The sequence below is a fragment of the Electrophorus electricus genome, chromosome 19, assembly GCF_013358815.1.
Source record: "Electrophorus electricus isolate fEleEle1 chromosome 19, fEleEle1.pri, whole genome shotgun sequence".
Taxonomy (NCBI): Eukaryota; Metazoa; Chordata; class Actinopteri; order Gymnotiformes; family Gymnotidae; genus Electrophorus; species Electrophorus electricus.
In genome coordinates, this window is record NC_049553.1 from 12,552,498 (window position 1) to 12,573,595 (window position 21,098).

Consider the following 21,098-nt stretch of genomic DNA (forward strand, 5'->3'; position numbering starts at 1 on the left):
CTTTTTTAAATGTAAAGTTTTCCTCCTCCTCCAAATTCAGAAGCACTGTGCTTGCCTAGCTGATGAAATAAATGAAAAACATTTTGACCATATGTGAATCAACGGTCCCCTTGCTGTGTCTGATGTTTTTGATTGGCATCCGCACTCCACGATATGACCTCATATTATATGACTTTTCACTGAACGTCACCAGTTCAGAGAGCCTTTATTATTTATTAAAATATTCATACTGCTCTCGTAATTGTCAGGATCTGTTAGTTCAGCGGTTATGTGTAATAAGCTCTAATATGTTGTATATTTTCTCTTCATCTGCTGTATACATATATGTTAACCCTCCTAGAACTATGAGGGTAAGCTCTGTGAAATTTACACTGTGCTTTAGCGCCCTCTGCCAGTGGATGTAAGCACTTAACCACTGGGAGGGAGTTTAGTTAAATGTCATGTCACTGAGTAATGAATATCGCTATATTGATATTCGCTATTGATCATATTTCCATACCTTATTATTGACAAGTGTCTGGAAACACAATATTGAGAGGGGGTCTGGTACCCCAATATCTGGAATTTGGTGAGTTCCACTGGTGAACAGAAGAGGTCTAGTGTTGGGTCTGCATGCTTTGTTCAGCCTCTTAAATCTTAAACAGCCCTGCCATCGCGTTCAACCATTTCACCTCAAACCTTCCAGAAAGTTCCATTATTAAACTGAGTGCTGCCTTACTCAGCCAGCATGAGTGTGAGACTCAGGGTGTTTAGAGAAGCTCTCAGGGAGCTTTCAGCTGTTTGTGGCTTCTACTCGTTTCTCAACTCCAGAAAAAGAAGAGGTCTTAAAAAGATTAACGGGGTGGTGGTGGTGTGGGTGGTGTGGGTGGGGATAGCCAAGAAGCAGGACAAGAGGTGCTGCAGGTGTGCAGGATGAAACAGACATCAAACAACTCCAGATGAACAGATTAACAGTCAGGAAAAGAGGGTTTCAAAGTTATGACGAATGTACAGTTCAAAAGGCTTTTACTCGTGTGTGTGTGTGTGTGGGAAAAGGGAAAGTGTTTACTCTATAAAATACAGTAATTAATAACATGATCAAAAATGCTCTATTTTGGCAGTCACACAGCTTTGTTCCCCCTGGTGTTCTCACGCACACATTCCGCCATGTCTCTTCATCCCACACAATGCCACATGTCACGCCACGCACTCGGTGAAAGGTTCCGAGCCGGACGCTAACGGATGTGTCCTGGCAGTGGGAGTCCGGGGGACATACGAGACCATGCGTGGCAAACACGGGTGTGCAGGAAGCAGCAGAAGTCTAGGACTCTGGGAGTGGGACAGACTTCATGGAGTTTCGTCTGGACACTTTCACACAGGATGTGTGTGTGGGTCATTGTTGGGCACTATACTGTACACACCACTTCCTCACACAGGGTGTGTGCGCGTGGGTCATTGTTGGGCACTATACTGTACACACCACTTCTTTTCTCCATGCTGGGATCATGGTCCAGTATACATATACACACACGCACACACACACTCACATGCACACACACGCATGCATACACATGCACAGACAAGCATATGCTCACACACATATGCATACAAATAAATACATACATGCACACACAAAATACAAAGACATATACATCTTCATGCACACATTTTCACAAATTAATGTCTTACTAATTTCTAAGCATACCTAGTCTAAAGGTTAGATTTAGATTTAAATTTCTACAGAAGTATTGTTAATTGCATGACAAAACACATGCCAGAAATGCTACACACAGTGCTGGTATCACACTGCATATGTAGAGTACACTCTTCACATTGAAGGCTCCAGGTAAGTATGTTTGTAAATAGGTTCCTGTGTTTGTCTCAAGTCATGCTGGCAGCATAGAACATCAGCCCACAACATCTTCATCCTAGCTGCAAGTATATGAAATATTACACTGGGAAAAGTTGTTTGCAAAGAATCCTGAACTCCTCGGGATGAAATTTTGTCATGCTTAATTGGTTGTTCAAATGTGATCGACTTGTGTTTATTTGGTTTTGTGAGGTATTATACAAGCACCTTGATGTTTACTTGACTCCTAGCATTGAGGACTCTTGCGCAACAGAAGCGCGATCAGACCAGTCAGGGCAGCAGACACTTCCGGAAATACCAGAGAGCCGTCACAGGAGATCAATCAGGACAAATAAATGAGAAATTCATTTTATTGAAAAAACATTATTATTATTTTGCAAATGTTATATATTTTTGATGATTATTACCAGATGGTAATGTGTTAGGGTTAGGATGAGGGACAAAAATACCACATACCTTTTATAATATATTTACCTTGCATCTATATAACTGAAGATGTACATTTAAGGTCTTTAATATCTGGAAGACCTAGTAAGTCAATGACAGTCACAACATGTCTGGTTTGATATTTTTGGGCTTGGGTTAGACACCTCCACAAGATTACCTTCTCACACTATAATCACAAAATAATCGTCATCATAGTTGAACTGCACTTGTAATTTATCAAGTACTGTTATTCACATTCATTTATTTACTTGCATTTGCCTAAAGTTTTAATAACATAAAAAGTGGTAAAAGGTAAAAGTGGCATTTTAATTACATTTAAAATACTACTGTATGAGAAATGTGATGATTATGGAAAAAAGAAAGTTATGAGTGGCATTTTAAATTTGCTATGATTAAAATATAACATTACACTATTGATATTTGATGTGCTTCTCTTATTTTTGTGTTCATGTTTTGAAACATTAATATAATATCATTCTATGCTAACATTCATAACATTTAGTTAAAAGGTCACACACAGACCTGCGTTGTGTGAACACGCTCAGATACCACACCACAGGGCCCAAAGAGCCACAGTGTGTTTTAGAATCAAGGGATTTGATCCTGCCTTGCTCCCTGACTCTGGTCAGATCTGACAGTTACCATAAAATATGACCGTATTCTCTGACGGAAAAAAATATAACTAACAATCAGGGCTTGTGGCGAGAAAGAACGGAACAAACTCGTCTTCTGCCAAGCTGCAGCAACCCAGCAGGGGCCTTGCGGGCGCGCGGCACGTAAACATCAGTGTCAGACAGCCTGTCTTTGGGAATCTGCGAGAACCAGACACCACTCTCTGGATCCTGTCCAAACCAAGGTCCGATCCGGTCGGAAGGCTGTGGTAAGGTGGGTTGGGGGCTCCACGGGTCTGTTTACCTCGGGCTAGCATGCCAGTGTGGGCCCGCTGTCCTACACGAGGGAAAGTGATCCCACAATGCCCTGGGAGTTTTATGAGGCGCCGAATGCCGGCTAATGTCACACATGTGAGTGCTCATCAGGACTACGGTGCCATAGCGACAAGCAGCTTCCAGACGATTCAGACTGTGCTGGTATTTTGCTAAAGTTATCAAAGACATTACTATAACCACAATCCTAGTCATTTGACGAGTCGTGTGACTGTTATTGAACAGTGATATTATGATAAATATGTGTAATTTAGTGAATTTCTATAAATGTGGGAAGAATAATGTGTGGGGCTCCAGTGATGCTCATGTCATATTTATCACTGGAGTCTTCAGTAAATGCAAGCTGTGATCATTTTATCTGAAAGTAATGTACTCACACACACACACACACACACACACACACACACACATGACCCCCGCACTGCGGCTGGTGTACAGCCTGGTCACGCATGTCCGTGCCCATGTGAGGTGCATCGTGGGAAGGCTTCACATGACAGCAGCAGTATAGCTCTTCCTGCTGTGGTGGCTATTTGTGTTGGCTCCGTGTGCTGCGTGGGAACGCAGGCGTGATGCTCCCCGTCCCCTCGCTGTGCACAGGAGGGCCTGGCCTGCAACCTGCAGACCTGCTCATCAATCACACGGTTGAACCCTGGAACCATACCACACAGAGGAGTGTGTGTGTGTGTGTGTGTGTGTCCTAACTGCAGGTCTGACTGTTTGGAAGGGTATCTACAAATTACCAAAACTCTCGCTAGTGTCAAACATGCCTACATCAACCACTCTTACACACACGCACACACACACACACACAGACACACACACACATACACACACACACACACACACACACATACACACACACACACACACACAACACTCAAGCATCTGCTTAAGACTAGAAGTTCAGTATTACCTTTCATAAGCAATTCTGAGTACATGGATCACCCCGAGCCTTGTCCTGCAGGGTCTCAGCATGCATCGTAGCTCATGGTCTTGTCCCGAAGGGTCCCGCTGCTTTCCTGTGCTGCTTTGTCTTTAGAGTGGATCCAGGTGCATCAGACCTCCACACCACATCTCCTGCCCGCTGCTCCGACATTTTAACTCCCTCCTCCGGGTCCCTCCCACGCTCCTGAGCCCAGCCGGCCCGGCTCTTCAGGCCCCGTGCCGGGCAAGGATGAGCTGAGCTGACTCCCGGGGTCGGGTAAACACCCCTGACCTCGGCGGGCCTGCTTTGGGCCAGTACCAGGTCCACACCAGGTGGCGGTCAGTGGGGTCTCTGCCTCTACACCTCGGGCCCGGCCCAGCTCACCTCGTTTGATCGGCGCTGGGAAAAACAGCAGCCCAGCATGGCTCCGCCCCCCGCCCCGCCCTGGCCTGCCTCCCCCGACCAGCCCACCACACTGTTTGCTCTTCATAAGTCACGTCTGATGGATGGAAAGAGAGCAGCTGGTGCGGAATGCGAGCGCGGGTTGAAATGGTGTTGTGGGAGGTGGCATGTGGCTCGCTTCAGCTCGGCGGGACCCAGGAGTTGGGTTACAGCCATAATTAATTACCGGCGTAGACGAGCCACAGACTGTAAAAGGGGTCTGCGTGTTCGGATCTCCGTGGCTGAGCGGTACCATGTGACAGCCGTCTCGCTCCCTTTAAGTGCCCTTGTCTGACGCTGGTTGCGCTGTGTGTTTCACGCTGGTGGTACTGTACGTACACGGTAGTGCAAAATGTTGCTATTTTTGGTGCGACATTTGTGGGTATGTGCACACTGCTGGTGAAAGTGCATCAAACTGAAATTCAGAGCAAAGCTTCTCACCGAAGAGGTTAAATGAAGTGAGGCGAGCGTGTTGCATCATTTATGAAAAGCAGACAGAGGAGGTAATCATCCATTGGTGCACGGTCCTGCGTGCTGTGGCATGAGTCCTCCTCCCAAACCTCCTCCTGCACCTCCTCCCAAACCTCCTCTCAGCTTCTCTCCTTTGGTTGTAGCAAGCCAGTAGTTTTTAATTACACAAAGAAATGTCCAGTGTGTGTTTGTGTTTGTCTGTGTGTGTGTGTGTGTGTGTGTGTGTGTGTGTGTGTGTATCGCACTCACTCTGGGTGGTATTAGGTCTATATTGCCTGACAGGCTGTGCACCAGGGTCATCATCAGCTCACCGCCTTCTTCTTACACAAATATATTTGCATGCACTCCTTTTCTGTCTCTCTCTCTTCCTCCTTCCTTTCTCAGTATTCTGTCCATTCTTGCTGTCTGTCTTCTAACTTCATAAGCAGTACCATTCAGCAATCGCTCCACCCGTGATGCCGTGGGAAACCTCCACCAGAACGTGGCTCCTCTAAGGAGTCTACGGTCAGAGCAGTGGCCACAGGACACCACCCTTTTGTCCTGCCGGTCCCACCCTGACAGGAACTCCTGTGGTATTTGTTATCTTTAGGTCCAGATAAGTCCATCTGGATCCGATTCTGCTTTCAGAGATCACCCCTGGAGATGGAGCGGGGGGGGAGATGAGAGAGAGAGCGCCAAGCAAAATTGAATTTCTGACTGTTTCAAACTGGGCCCTGGACCAGGGCCGGAGGCCAGGGCTGTCACACAAAACTCCGTTTAGCTCAGCAGGCCCTTGGGGCCCCTGAACAGCCCCCGCGAAATGGGAGGGAGAGAAAGAGAGGAGAAGGAGAGAGGTTTGAGAACGACAAGGTCTCCGGGAGAAATCGGTTTCACCTGTCTGGATAAAGGATTGCATGTTGGGAATAATAAAAGCTGTTAGCTGGACAGAGCTGGCCCACTCACGCTGTGTGGGACTCCGGGCGACAGCTGCCCTCAGGCTAGCCCTGTGTCACCAGGCCTCCTGAACACACACACACACACTTACACACACTCCACTACCTAGAGCCTTCAGGTCTATATGAATGCATCAGTCTGAGTGCTGTGACTGGACTGCTATAGAACCTGCTACCCCAACAGCATATTAGAGTAGGGCTTTAAAAAGTAGCAACAATGAGTGTAGAGTATAGTGTAGAGTGTAGTGTATATTGTAGAGTATAGTGCAGTGTATATTGTAGAGTATAGTGCAGTGTATATTGTAGAGTATAGTGTATAGTGTAGAGTATAGTGTAGTGTATGTTGTAGAGTATAGTGTAGAGTGTAGTGTATAGTGGAGAGTGTAGTGTATAGAGTATAGTGTAGTGTATGTTGTAGAGTATAGTGTAGTGTATGTTGTAGATTATAGTGTATAGTGTAGAGTATAGTGTAGAGTGTAGTGTATAGTGGAGAGTGTAGTGTATAGAGTATAGTGTAGTGTATGTTGTAGAGTATAGTGTAGTGTATGTTGTAGATTATAGTGTATAGTGTAGAGTATAGTGTAGAGTGTAGTGTATAGTGGAGAGTGTAGTGTATGTTGTAGAGTATAGTGTAGTGTATATTGTAGAGTATAGTGTATAGTGTAGAGTATAGTGTAGTGTATGTTGTAGAGTATAGTGTAGTGTATATTGTAGATTATAGTGTATAGTGTAGAGTATAGTGTAGTGTATATTGTAGAGTATAGTGCAGTGTATATTGTAGAGTATAGTGCAGTGTATATTGTAGAGTATAGTGTATAGTGTATAGTATAGTGTAGTGTATGTTGTAGAGTATAGTGTAGTGTATATTGTAGATTATAGTGTATAGTGTAGAGTATAGTATCAGGTTTCAACCATTCATACAGATAGTACATTATGATAATTAAAACATATAATGATTAAAACATATCATTAAAAAAATTAAACGATTGTAAAGGTGTATCTGAGGTACAGTTGCTTCCGCAGAGAGCAACCACAGATACTGCCTTTCTGATCACCATGGAAACCATTCAGCAGTGGCTAATATCACAGGTCCTGAGTCAAGACTAGGTTTAACATCTTACATCAAACATTGCACTGCATTTCATTCCACTGAGAGAGATCATTTCTCTCTCTCTCTCTCTCCAGCAGACAGTGGTACCACTGCTGTCATGTAGGACACACGCTGAGTAGTGATGTCAGAGAACATCTGTGTCAAAGTTGGGGAGAAAACAGACAATTCAGTGATGCTGTTGCCATGGTAATACGACACCATATCCCCATATGTGATGGCTTTTCTTTACACTGCTGGTTTATTTGGCCACCTAAGCCGATAGCAGTTCAGTGTTTGTGTGCAGCTATGTGTCTGTCACAGGTATGTGTGTGGCTGGCCCCCTCTCTGCACCCTAACCCCTCACTGGGGGGATCACTGGGGCCTGATTCATTCTACTTGTGTGGTATACTTAAGGAAGCTTGTCTAAGGGAACTGGGAACCGCTCCTACCCAGCGGATAAACACGCCGTCCATAACACTGGAGCTCTCTGAAGCTGGCAGAGCAGGGGTTGGGCTTGGGAACTAAACATGCACACATACACACATACACACACACACACACAAACACACACACACACCCACACACACAAACACATACACACATACCCATACACACACACACACACACACACACACGCACACGCGCACACATGCACGCACACGCACACACACGCACACACATACCCACACACACTCACACACGCACACGCACACACACACACACACACACACTCGCACGCACGCACGCACGCACGCACGCACACACACACACTCACACACTCACTCACACTGTTTTTTAAAAACTCTACACCTCTCTCTTTGTCAGACTTCTAAGCCTTTGCTGACTGTGACACAATAGACATAACTTATACAATATACAGAACTAGCCACAGAATCCCACCAAGTGTTAATGGAATTTGAGCCTGAGCGTGTTTATTTAAACTTGGACCTACACATGTTGAAATGTTCACCTTTAAATCATGATGCGGTTAAAAAGAAATGTAAGCTTAATGTGAGTTTAAGACATAATTCCTTCACTCAAGCTTTATAGACAGACAGAACAACGAACAGACATGCGCTTACACACACACACACACACACCTCGACTTTGGTGTATAATCCTCTGACCTTGCATTTTTCTCAGCATAGCAGTGCCTCCTTCCCTCCTCCAGATTCTGTGTTTATTTTTTCAGGTGAACAAACTGTATGGAACGTGCCGGCTCCCTCACTTGCTTCTAATTAAGCTTCTGGAACCTTCTGTGCTTTCAAGTTTGAAGTGATATGGATATGTGAGGGGGTGGGTATGTGAGGGGTAGGTATGTGAGGGGGTGGGGTAGGCATGTGAGGGGGTGGGTATTTGACGGGGTAGGTATGTGAGGGGTGGTATGTCGGGGGGTGAAGAGTGGATATGTGAGGTGTGGTGTGGGTATGAGGGGGTGTGTATGTGAGGGGTGGTATGTCGGGGGGTGAAGAGTGGATATGTGAGGTGTGGTGTGGGTATGAGGGGGTGTGTATGTGAGGGGTGGTATGTTGGGGGGTGAAGAGTGGATATGTGAGGTGTGGTGTGGGTATGAGGGGGTGTGTATGTGAGGGGTGGTATGTCGGGGGGTGAAGAGTGGATATGTGAGGTGTGGTGTGGGTATGAGGGGGTGTGTATGTGAGGGGTGGTATGTCGGGGGGTGAAGAGTGGATATGTGAGGTGTGGTGTGGGTATGAGGGGGTGTGTATGTGGAATGGCATGGAAGACGCCAATGTGTCGTGTGTCATGTCATGTGTCGTGCATCATGTGTCGTGTCATGTGTCGTATGTTTTGTGCCATCTCTCATGTGTCGTGCATCATGTGTCATGTGTCGTATGTTTTGTGCCATCTGTCATGTGTCGTGCATCATGTCATGTGTCGTATGTTTTGTGCCATCTGTCATGTGTCGTGAATCATGTGTCATGTGTCGTGCATCATGTGTCATGTGTCATGTGTCCTGTGTCATGTCGTGTGTCCTGTGTCATGTGTTATGTGCCATGTGTTATGTGTCATGTCATGTGTGTCCTGTATTGAATGCCGTGTGTCATATGCCATCTGTCATGTGTCATGTGTTGTGTGCAAATGCCAACAAACATGATCTTAGGTGAGAGGAGCCCAGGCTGGGTGTGCCGGAGCACTGGCGGTCTCCTGTAACCAGCCTCGGATTATATATGATATGATTATATATGATTATATATGATTGGTTATATATATGATTATATACACCCCTTCACTGCTGCTAGGAACGTATACAATGTCAACAACCTGCACACACTTTCCAAGGCACACACGCTGTGTACACGCGTGTATTCCAGGCATGTTACTAGAACACATAACCCAGGCTTATGAAGAGATATTGTAATCTGTGTTTCAGGATTAAGACATGGAAAATCAAATCCTCCTTTCTGCTTTAGTCCACGCTGTCTGCTTTACTGAGACCCTTAAACCTTTTATTTTTTATAATAAAGTTACACTAATACAGATTTTTTTTCTGTGCATTCTATACTGAATTACATTAAAACAACATTGCAGGTTATATTGATCGTTATGAGTTCAATCCAAACACAAAACCTGAAAAATCCCAACTGTTGTTCCAGTGGATGCAGTTCAAATGTGGATTCGTGAAGTTGGATCCAGAGGACCTTATATCCATATGGGGATGCTGTTTTTTGTCGTTTTTGTTTGTTTTTCAATGGAGTGATATTTCCTTGATGGTCTCAACTGTAATGAGTGATCTGTTCAATCGTGTGTGGGCTGTGAGAGTTTGTTGTTGCTCAGACGCTTTACAGGCCCTGTTGGACGTTAGGAACCAGTGACACTAGACGTTAACCGAGCGAAGGGTGCTACTGTCCGCTGGCGAGGTGAGGATCACTGCTTATTTGATCTCTTCACTCTGTCAGCTACAGGGACTTGCTAACTTTATTTATTTATTATATCACTTTATTTACCCATTTTTCATAAACGCAATGTCAATTTTTCATAAATGCTAATTCTGTAATGAGGCTACAAAGTTTATGAAGCTTCTTCAATTATGAATGATTAGGTAATTAATTAATTTATAAGTAAATAAATTGTTTCTGCAGCTTTTTTGTGAAGTTATATTATAATAAATATATTATAAATTAGAATACATTATTACATTATATTATGCATTATATTCATTATAATACATTATTATAATAGGTTTCTTATAATAGGTTTAATAGGTCTATTATAATAATTTACATTCCTGCTAATGACATAATAAAGCAAAGTATGATAATTACTTTATTGTACTGTAAAAATGGTTGTGTTTCATCAGTCATTCACCCATTTACAACATGGAAAGTTTCTGGCATACAAAACAAGCACTCGAGACTACTGTCTTTTTAAAATCTGCTAATTCATCTCTAAAAATAAATAAAATCATAAAGTGCACAGATAGTGTGACAGGAGAACGCATCCACGTAAATCCTCAACAATCACAGAAAAAAAAATTAAAAACCAACATTTTGTTTGTTTGCCTGCTTGGTTTGTTTTGTGCTTGTACTTTTTTTCCCATGTTTTTGTGTCATGTCTGCGAGCTATACAGAAGCGCGTCAGAAAGCATGCCAAAACAACCCTAGTTATCAGCCGGAAAACCACGGCAATGCAAATACTGTGCAACAGTGTTGACACGGTTCCTAAATGTAAGAAAAGGCTCTGGTGTCATGCTATGATTGCACCTCTAGCAGCTTGAATACATCACGAGAGAGGCTGACGTAGGATGTCACAGCAAAGTCAGCTCTTGCAAGTCTAGCAGTTGAGGAACCGACACAGAGGAGAAGGGTATCTTGAAAATTTGCACAATTAGAGGAGACCAAACTATATTCATTTATCACTGCAATTCTCAAATATCTTCACATTGCATCCACATTATGTACATATAGATTTTAGGCATGGAAGTTGTGTTAAACTACAACAGCCTATGAAAAAAGGTTTGCGATTATGTATAGCATGTGAGTAAAGGATATATTAAAATCTTCTCATTCTAATCTACTAGTTTCAGCATTCCATTTTTACTTTTTACAAAGAGCTCTTGCATCCGATCTGGCAATAATACATACATCTTATAATAACATCATAACCCAGTATCATGAACAGATCGATTGGGACCCGTCAACACAAACAGTCCAAACGTCTCCGGCCTTTTCTCCACCAGCTTGACAGTGGACGAGTGTTACACATCAGAATCCCCTCTGGTCTTTTCAGTCGGAGTTTCTCTTCCTGTTTTGCATGCATATATTTCCTGCGGTATGTTCAGCAACACTGCATATTCATACAGGGTCATTACATCACATTCCGCTAATATGGAACGCTGCACAGAGAAAATCCACATGCCTCTGTTTGAACGAGGCCGTCTGGGTTGAGTCGCTCATTTGGGGAACGTTCTTGCATTCAGTATCTTTGTAAAATAATCTCTCCAGAAACTTCTGGGAAATGGCCAAGGAATAGGAATATTGCACCGATTCCCCTGCTCCTCGTGAAAACTCCACTTATTAATTCCCGTTTAGTTTTCAAAAAGGGTTTAACGCAGGGTTAATAACATTAACAAATCTCTCTCTTTTTTTTGGAGCACCTTTTGAACATCACCCATGCGACCAAGAGAGGATTTTAGGCAAACGGAAAACAAAATGTAACTGCAATGACCAGAAGAGCAAGATATGTGTAACAAGGTGTCCCAACAGCACAGGCTAGCAGCTAGACACACGTATGCAAGTAAAGTCCATCGACTGCAGGGGCAGCAGACTTGGTCCATATGGCTCCCGTTGACAGCATGAAAGCCAGGGTGTTTCTAAAGGCTTCTACACGGAAGAAGAAAGAAATTTGTCAGCCAGTGGTTGTGCTGCTTAAGGTTGGTGGGAATACTGGTAGATTTAGCACAGGTCTAGAACACACTAGATTTAGCGCAGGTCTAGAATACACTAGATTTAGCGCAGGTATAGAATACACTAGATTTAGCGCAGGTCTAGAACACACTAGATTTAGCGCAGGTCTAGAACACACTAGATTTAGCGCAGGTCTAGAACACACTAGATTTAGCGCAGGTCTAGAACACACTAGATTTAGCGCAGGTCTAGAACACACTAGATTTAGCGCAGGTCTAGAACACACTAGATTTAGCGCAGGTCTAGAACACACTAGATTTAGCGCAGGTCTAGAACACACTAGATTTAGCGCAGGTCTAGAATACACTAGATTTAGCGCAGGTCTAGAATACACTAGATTTAGCGCAGGTCTAGAATACACTAGATTTCGCACAGGTCAGGGACAGGTTGCCACTCAGTAGGTTACAGACTTACATCAGATCTCTGGGGGAGGCACGCATGAATTTCTACGTGATCTGCACATGTTTCTCTGCAAAACAAACAAAAGAGTAATTTAATCTTGGCGAGAGCCCAGGCCAAGGGCGCTGGTCTGGTCTTTTCTACTAGGAGCTGGGAGGATGCGATCAGACCGCACCTGTTCACGCAGTCGCTGGTGCAGGACAGGGTCTGAGAGCCAGGGGTGCTTCAGCGCTTCACTGGCACCTATCCTCCAGCTAAGCATGAGCACACATGTGCACACACACACACACACACACACACACACACACACACACACACACACACACACAAGCACCAAAACATTAATCATCTTAAGAAAGAATAGATTTCCAGATATATTAATGGATGGATAAATGGATACATGAAGGAAGAAACAGGCCAATACCTTTTGTTTACTATGAGCAGTTTGGAGATGAAGTCTCGAGCCTCCTCGGAAATGCCCAGGAACTCGCTCTCCTCAAAGCTCCACTGGCAGGCCAGGATGTTGTTCAGCGTCTCGTTGTCGTCATCCCCGAGGAATGGAGACAGGCCACTTAGGCTGTTACACACACGCAGCAGCAGAACGGCCACCTCCATGACATTTCAGCTCTAAGTTTGGTCTCTGTGAGTTGCCGTAGGCGTGAGGACTTTAATATGTTTTTGAACATGAACATGGAACTACATGTCATTGTTAATTTCCCGGTACTTTTATAATAGAAATATTAATTATGGAATATGTTGTTGACACTGTACAACTTAATTTAGCTTTAAATCAGGTTTATTTTTGAAAGCTACTATGAGAAATCTCCGAACCAGCAGAAGAGGAGGAGAATGTTCTTTCTCATGTCATGCACTAATTATAAGTCTTATCATGCTGTGACACCTCTACATGTCAGCAAAGGGCAAAGAAGGAAAGTGTGAAACAGGGCTTTTTGCAGTAACTGCAGGATGTGTGCGAGGTGACGTTCAAGTGTGCGGGGTGTGTGCAGGATTCTGTGGGATGTGTGCGGGACGCCGGCCGATTCTGTGAGGTGTGCAGAGTGACGGGGACGAGGTCTGATTCTCACAGCATGTAAGCGATCACTCCCAAGCTCCACATGTCCGTGTTGAATGACACAAACTCGTAGGTCACCACCTCTGGAGCAAGAAACTCTGGCGTGCCAAAATTTACCCGCAACTTCTCCCGGGGTTTGTATCTGTCAGACAGGAAGCAACCGAACGCTAGACATGAGCGTGATGTCTGTGTCACCTGTCTTTGATCACACTGAAACTGTTTAGATATCAAAGTAATTATCAAATCACACAGAACGTACTTTCTCGCAAGGCCGAAGTCAATAATTTTGATTTTATTTGTGAGTCTGCTAACACACAGGATATTCTCTGGCTGCAAACAGAGAAAGGAAAAACACTATATAAAGATTTGTACCACAAACACTGAACACTAAATATTATTGGTGAGCACTCTTGAGTCATATGAATCCACATCATGTATTACTGCTTCGCGTGCGTGCGTGCGTGGCAGGGTGGCCTCTCACCTTCAGGTCCAGGTGTAGGATGTACATTTTGTGCATGTGACGCAGACCCTCACAGATCTGTCTGATGAACATCACTGTGTCCAGTTCTGTCAGCTTATAGTTCTCATCTATGATTCTGTCAAAAAGCTCCCCACCATCCACACTGCCACCAGCCAACCAATCAGGAGGAAGAACACACAATCACTTCTCCACTTCTTCTTTTAACAAGGTCCATCAACATGCATTGTTTATTATTGTTGTTATTATTGTTGTTGTTACCTTTATACTATTATACCGATGCTTTACACTTTGAATTAATTTACATGGAATGCGTTGAAGGGGCTGTTTGGTACAGTGGCCACTAGATGTCAGCACCGAGTCTTACCATTGTTCCAACTATGGTTGTTTTTTTATACAGCCTAAGATTCCAGAAAGGGTCATTCAACGAAACAGGAGACAGCCGGGCTCTTTTTTAGCCTGTTCTCGCTCCCAAATATAGCTTTACTGAGCATGAGCATAAGGCCACAGAACGTACTACTCAAGGACGAGGATGATGTCGGCCCTGGACTCGTAAGCGGCGTAAAGCTGGATCAGGTTGGCATGGTCTAGTTGGTTCATAACCTGAATCTCATTCTTCACCACATCCTGAAAAAGTTCAAGTCACACACATTACTTCATTATTTATCAACACTTAACCCTCAAAGAAAACAAAAATATTAAGCTTTTTATTGATACATGCATCACTGACTCCATGTAGCTCAACTGAATATTAGTTTGTGTCCAAAGAAAAGTTTTTGCAGGTCATATGAAATAAGTTCTAAATCACGTCTCGCCTCAAACTGACCTTTCATTTAGGTTTGCTATGGAGGTTTTTTGAAAACTCCTTTTAAGCCTGATTAAATCCCAAGTGTGGGCGCCGTAGTCCGTATGTTTGGACAGTTGTGCCATTAGCTGCAACTTTCATTAAGTCTGATTACTTCCTCAAGTGCATGAGCCGTAGCTTTAGAGCTCGCGCGCCCGGCTGATTGTGCGGTTCTCTGTACCTTTTCCTTCTGAGTGCGTGCTTTAATGATCTTAGCCGCCAGCGTCAGCCCAGATGAATTTTCCACACACTTGTGCACCTGACCAAACCGACCACTGCAAGCCAACAAAGCAAAAAAAGAAAAAGAAAAAAAACCAGACTGTGTATAAAATAACGTTACAAGAGAACCTTTTAAGAGTAAAACCTTTAAGGCTTGAGATGCACAAATGTTAATAAAAGAGCCCAACAATCATTTTAGTTTTTTTTACATTTTCATATTTGTAACTATATTGGACGGTCCTAGCAAAACTCAACTGAAATCAATCCAGTGCAATAAAAGTGAGTCGTGAGAGAACTGTGGTGTTGGAGAGGTATTTTTCCAAACTATTCCATTAAGAACAAGTATGCACTTCTCTTTGAACTAACACTTAGTGATTAACTTCCAGCTGCCAAATGGGTATGGTTTCACATACCCAGAAAGCCCCGGGGTAAAAATAACTGCCCCTGACTCTGGAGCTATGGAGCAGGGTAGGCAGAGAAGCTTTTGCAACCACTTTCTAAAAAGATCCACCCGTGTCATCGTGCTATCTCTCACACTCTCCAGGAGGGCCCGCCCACCTGCGTGTCATTTCTCTCACACTCTCCAGGAGGGCCCGCCCACCTGCGTGTCATTTCTCTCACACTGTCCAGGAGGGCCCGCCCACCTGCGTGTCATTTCTCTCACACTGTCCAGGAGGGCCCGCCCACCTGCGTGTCATTTCTCTCACACTGTCCAGGAGGGCCCGCCCACCTGCGTGTCATTTCTCTCACACTCTCCAGGAGGGCCCGCCCACCTGCGTGTCATTTCTCTCACACTGTCCAGGAGGGCCCGCCCACCTGCGTGTCATTTCTCTCACACTGTCCAGGAGGGCCCGCCCACCTGCGTGTCATTTCTCTCACACTCTCCAGGAGGGCCCGCCCACCTGCGTGTCATTTCTCTCACACTGTCCAGGAGGGCCCGCCCACCTGCGTGTCATTTCTCTCACACTCTCCAGGAGGGCCCGCCCACCTGCGTGTCATTTCTCTCACACTGTCCAGGAGGGCCCGCCCACCTGCGTGTCATCGTGCTATCTCTCACACTCTCCAGGAGGGCCCGCCCACCTGCGTGTCATTTCTCTCACACTCTCCAGGAGGGCCCGCCCACCTGCGTGTCATTTCTCTCACACTGTCCAGGAGGGCCCGCCCACCTGCGTGTCATTTCTCTCACACTGTCCAGGAGGGCCCGCCCACCTGCGTGTCATTTCTCTCACACTCTCCAGGAGGGCCCGCCCACCTGCGTGTCATTTCTCTCACACTCTCCAGGAGGGCCCGCCCACCTGCGTGTCATTTCTCTCATACTGTCCAGGAGGGCCCGCCCACCTGCGTGTCATCGTGCTATCGCTCACACTCTCCAGGAGGGCCCGCCCACCTGCGTGTCATCGTGCTATCTCTCACACTCTCCATTGCTCTCACACTCTGGTCTCTGTTTTTCATCCACTTTGCTCCTCAAAGGGAAAATATGAGCAAACAAGCAATAATTCCGTGAACGCACCCTCCAAGGACCTCCTGGCGGTTGATGGTGTAGAAGTTGCTGATCTGGTTGGGTTTGGCTGAAACCACACGGTGGCTGAAGGGTGCAGGAGGAGGAGGAGTGCAGTCTGCCAGACAGGAGAAAAGGCTTTCAGAGCGAATGTCACTACTCTGGCAGCAGTACTGCGATAACATCATGTTTATGGAACTTTACAATATGAATCATTTAAATACATATTCCTCAGTGATATCACAGTTACCAAAAAATGAATTGTACAATGCAGCCCCATGAATTTGATTAGGCACCTAAACCACCTGCTGCACTGTGGATGTGACCAGAGCGCATGAGGAAGGTGGACTGTCAGCTTGCTAATACTCTGGGTACTCAGCTACCCATTCTGCCTCGCTTCTGCCCGGAGATCCTCTGCCCACATTGTTCCGGCGTTCTTGATGGAGTCCATTTGACTCTTGCACGTCTAGCTGCATGGTCCTCTAAGACACAACGTGAACCTCTGTGGTCCTCACCGATGAAGAACTGCTCCAGCTCATTTTCCTTAGCTCTCTCCTCCTCCTGCTTCTTCTTGTTGCTGAAGTCCAAGTTGATTTCCACTCCGTCCGCTTTGAAAACCCCGCGAAGGTCCCGCGGCCTGTCACAGCGGTCTGGGGCTTTGTCACCCCCATCCTTCGCCCTGCGGTTCTTGTGCTCCTCCCCCTCCATCCCACGGTACTTGCTGCAAGCGGTCATCTCGTCTGCTTGCTCCGGTTCGCGGCTGAAAGGTTTTACACCAGAAGAACAGGAATACTTCTATCCAGTAATGCTAGCGCTAACAGTGCATGGGCCTGGTCGGTAAACACGAACTTAACTTTTCAGTAAACTGGACTTAACTTTGACCCACTAGCCTTCATTCATCTGGAGCATATTTAAAATGTGCATCAATGATCCAGGGTGCTTTTAAGAAGGAAGGTGCATACCTCTGTAGCGTGACTGGGTCCTCAGCTTCAACACCAGTGACAGCAGCAGAAACCTCTTCCTTCCCTCCTTCCCCGGGCCTCTGTGCCATCTCCTTTCCTCTCTCCACATCCGTCTCCTCAGGTCTCTCCTGGGTGTCCTCCACTGTCACGCCCTCCACTTTCTCCTCCTTTTTCGGCTCCTCGACATGTTCCGGCTCCTTCTCGACGTTCTCCTCCTCCTCCTCTTCCTCCAAGAACTCCTCTGGCTCAGCCACAGGGGCCTTGGCTTCCTCCAGGATGAAGTTCAGAAGGTCCTCGCTGAGAGGCGTCTCAGTCTCCGGTGCGGGAGGTGCCGTGGAGCGCTCGTCATTCTCTCGGTTCAGCTTCTGGACCTCCTCCAGCAGCAGGGCCTGTTTCCTCAGAGAAGCAGCGTCTATGTGGAGGAAGTCCACACAAAAACAACATGAACTCATTCTACCCTGAAACTATTTTATCCTGTTCTGCACATGACCGTACGCCCTTGGCTTCAGCGACGGCTTTTGATGGCACCTTGTTTTAATTGCACCTTCACTGTGTATCTACAGAGGAACAGTAAACCTCTCTCACGACACAGAGACCTTTACCCTGTATCTACAGAGGAACAATAAACCTCTCTCACAACACAGAGACCTTCACCCTGTATCTACAGAGGAACAATAAACCTCTCTCACAACACAGAGACCTTCACCCTGTATCTACAGAGGAACAGTAAACCTCTCTCACAACACAGAGACCTTCACCCTGTATCTACAGAGGAACAGTAAACCTCTCTCACAACACAGAGACCTTCACCCTGTATCTACAGAGGAACAGTAAACCTCTCTCACAACACAGAGACCTTCACCCTGTATCTACAGAGGAACAGTAAACCTCTCTCACAACACAGAGACCTTCACCCTGTATCTACAGAGGAACAGTAAACCTCTCTCACAACACAGAGACCTTCACCCTGTGTCTACAGAGGAACAGTAAACCTCTCTCACAACACAGAGACCTTCACCCTGTGTCTACAGAGGAACAGTAAACCTCTCTCACAACACAGAGACCTTCACCCTGTGTCTACAGAGGAACAGTAAACCTCTCTCACAACACAGAGACCTTCACCCTGTATCTACAGAGGAACAGTAAACCTCTCTCACAACACAGAGACCTTCACCCTGTATCTACAGAGGAACAGTAAACCTCTCTCACAACACAGAGACCTTCACCCTGTATCTACAGAGGAACAGTAAACCTCTCTCACAACACAGAGACCTTCACCCTGTGTCTACAGAGGAACAGTAAACCTCTCTCACAACACAGAGACCTTCACCCTGTATCTACAGAGGAACAGTAAACCTCTCTCACAACACAGAGACCTTCACCCTGTGTCTACAGAGGAACAGTAAACCTCTCTCACAACACAGAGACCTTCACCCTGTGTCTACAGAGGAACAGTAAACCTCTCTCACAACACAGAGACCTTCACCCTGTATCTACAGAGGAACAGTAAACCACTGCTGGATCGTGAAAAGTCATCTTCCACCTTCCACTGATCAACCTGTGACTCATACATAAAGTTCTAACCTGAGGCTCATTTCTGCTGGTTAAAGATCTGCTGGGTTTCATGTTAAAAAAATATCAAAGCATGGAGAACCACGAGTCATTTACACCTGCGCATGTTAGCTGCGTCCCTACCTGTGGCATCCGACGGCTTATTTTTCTTTGGCACCTTCAGGCCTTTGAAGCGAGACTTCTCCTTCCCAACTTTACCTTTCTGATCCTTCGGCTTCGGCGTGCGATCATACAAGGACGAAGGGAAGCAGAAGAGCAAAGACAAACAAGTTAGGCAAACGCAGATTCCACCGCACATTTTTCACCGATTCCGTGCTTATTGAACCAGTGCAAACTGGTAAAGCTACTGCTCACAACTGAAAATTGTTTTCTAAAAACTATTTTATTTTTATCTGTATCAACTAAGATAGCATTTAGCTAATTGAAGAAATGGTTGCATGGAACCTACAGATACAACAACTACTGCAAATCTAACTTATTCAAGGAATTCTTTACTAAAATAATAAAATATCTACCAGTTAATGATATTTAGCATGGACCACTGTAATTTGAACCGTGGTAATGTAACTACCACTGCACAAATGACACTGGTCCATACTAAATATCTCATTAGCAGATCGATATGGTAATGTGGCTACCAATTAATAAAATCTAGTGAGCCTGTGAACCAGTTACCTTAGTGGAATTTGCATAATGATAACGCGACCACCAATGAATGAAATGTATTGGGCCTTGAACTACTTACCATAGTGTAATATTAACTGGGCCAGTGTGGACTTGTTTAACATGTAACTTTCATAATGTTATCTGGCACATGCAAAGGGAAAGGGACGGCAAGGGAAATGTTTTGGGCTCACGACGTGCCTTTAACGGATTTAGGAGAAGTGTCTTTCCGCTGCAGACAGAGCATGGGCGGCATGACTCAGATAAAGGAACAGTTAGCATGATCTGAGTCTCACGCCAGAGACGGTGTTGAACAGACGACGCGTGAGTGTGCAGTGATTGAAATGGGTGATGGCAGGTTGGATTAAATAATGAAGCAAGTGAACAAAAACAGAATGATTACAATGATCAGAGCCTACAACGGGAAGAATGTGCCTTATGCGAGTGGCCATAAAAAAGAATTTCCTCTTGCAATGTTGGAACAAATGACTGTAATGCTGGAACAGGTTGCCCTTTTAACATGAATGAGTATCGGGATAACACAGCTCATGCCGTGCCAACATTAGCTCCAGAACACCATACCAACCCTGATCTAAACAATAGCTGGCATCTCAGCTGTTTTTAGTTCTTCTAAAATGTGCAACTGCAGAAATGAACTGACACAGGCCCTCTAGGGGACAACCAGGCAAGCAGCCATCGGCCAATGACTGCGAGATCTGGGTCTGTCCTCAAAGAGATCACCGTAGCGCGAGTGAAATCCAATCCAAGGTCAACAGTCAGATTCTGAGACTCAGGAATCATAAGAAGACCACAAAAGGTGTGGTCATAACTGCACATTTGCTTGATTAGGAGTGGCATTCGTTAAGCATCTCGGATAGATGTCGGGGATGCGTCTCAGGTCACCATCAGCAGGACATGAGTCTCATCATTCTCACCTAGGGGTCACATTGATTTGATTTCCTGGACCGAGACTCGTAATTCAAGAGTTTGCCTTTCCAAATTCCTTAGTTATGGACCTGTGGACAGGTGGAAGCTGATCCCAGGTCAGCCCTCTTGTTCTATTATTCTTTTGGAGTGTCTGAGGCGTGAGGTTTCCTTACCAACAAGTGTTGTTTTGAAGGCAGAGTGGACAGATGAAAGGGAGGGGAGTATGAGGAGAGGAGTGGAGCTGGCGTGCCCCGGGGAGGTGAGAGATCTTAGCGAGCGCCTCTGACGCAAGCGGCAGCCACTGCACACATTCCCCATCACTTGGATCATGCTCACCACAGTCATGTTAGTAGGGCATTAGGAATCCATTCATACTGCTGCTTACATGGCCCTCCAAAATGGTTCATGCTCCACTTACGAATTCTGTATATCAGAGTTCA

The 21,098-nt window shown here is 45.4% G+C and overlaps 1 protein-coding gene across 2 annotated transcripts in view; it reads right to left on the reverse strand.

The window, feature by feature from the left end:
* Positions 1-10,371: 10,371 nt before the first annotated feature.
* Positions 10,372-21,098, reverse strand: part of mylk4a (myosin light chain kinase family, member 4a) — a 28,612-nt gene continuing 17,885 nt past the window's right edge. For both annotated transcript variants that reach the window (XM_027027235.2, XM_027027234.2), the window contains 13 exons: positions 19,192-19,282; positions 17,497-17,908; positions 17,050-17,294; positions 16,547-16,652; positions 14,999-15,092; positions 14,491-14,600; positions 13,977-14,118; positions 13,755-13,825; positions 13,509-13,637; positions 12,848-13,000; positions 12,599-12,677; positions 12,439-12,493; positions 10,372-11,940 (listed from right to left, as the gene is read on the reverse strand). In XM_027027235.2, the coding sequence (XP_026883036.2) occupies positions 12,440-12,493; positions 12,599-12,677; positions 12,848-13,000; positions 13,509-13,637; positions 13,755-13,825; positions 13,977-14,118; positions 14,491-14,600; positions 14,999-15,092; positions 16,547-16,652; positions 17,050-17,294; positions 17,497-17,908; positions 19,192-19,282 (1,686 nt within the window). In that variant the 3' untranslated portion in view covers positions 10,372-11,940; position 12,439. The remainder of the gene's footprint in view (positions 11,941-12,438; positions 12,494-12,598; positions 12,678-12,847; positions 13,001-13,508; positions 13,638-13,754; positions 13,826-13,976; positions 14,119-14,490; positions 14,601-14,998; positions 15,093-16,546; positions 16,653-17,049; positions 17,295-17,496; positions 17,909-19,191; positions 19,283-21,098) is intronic.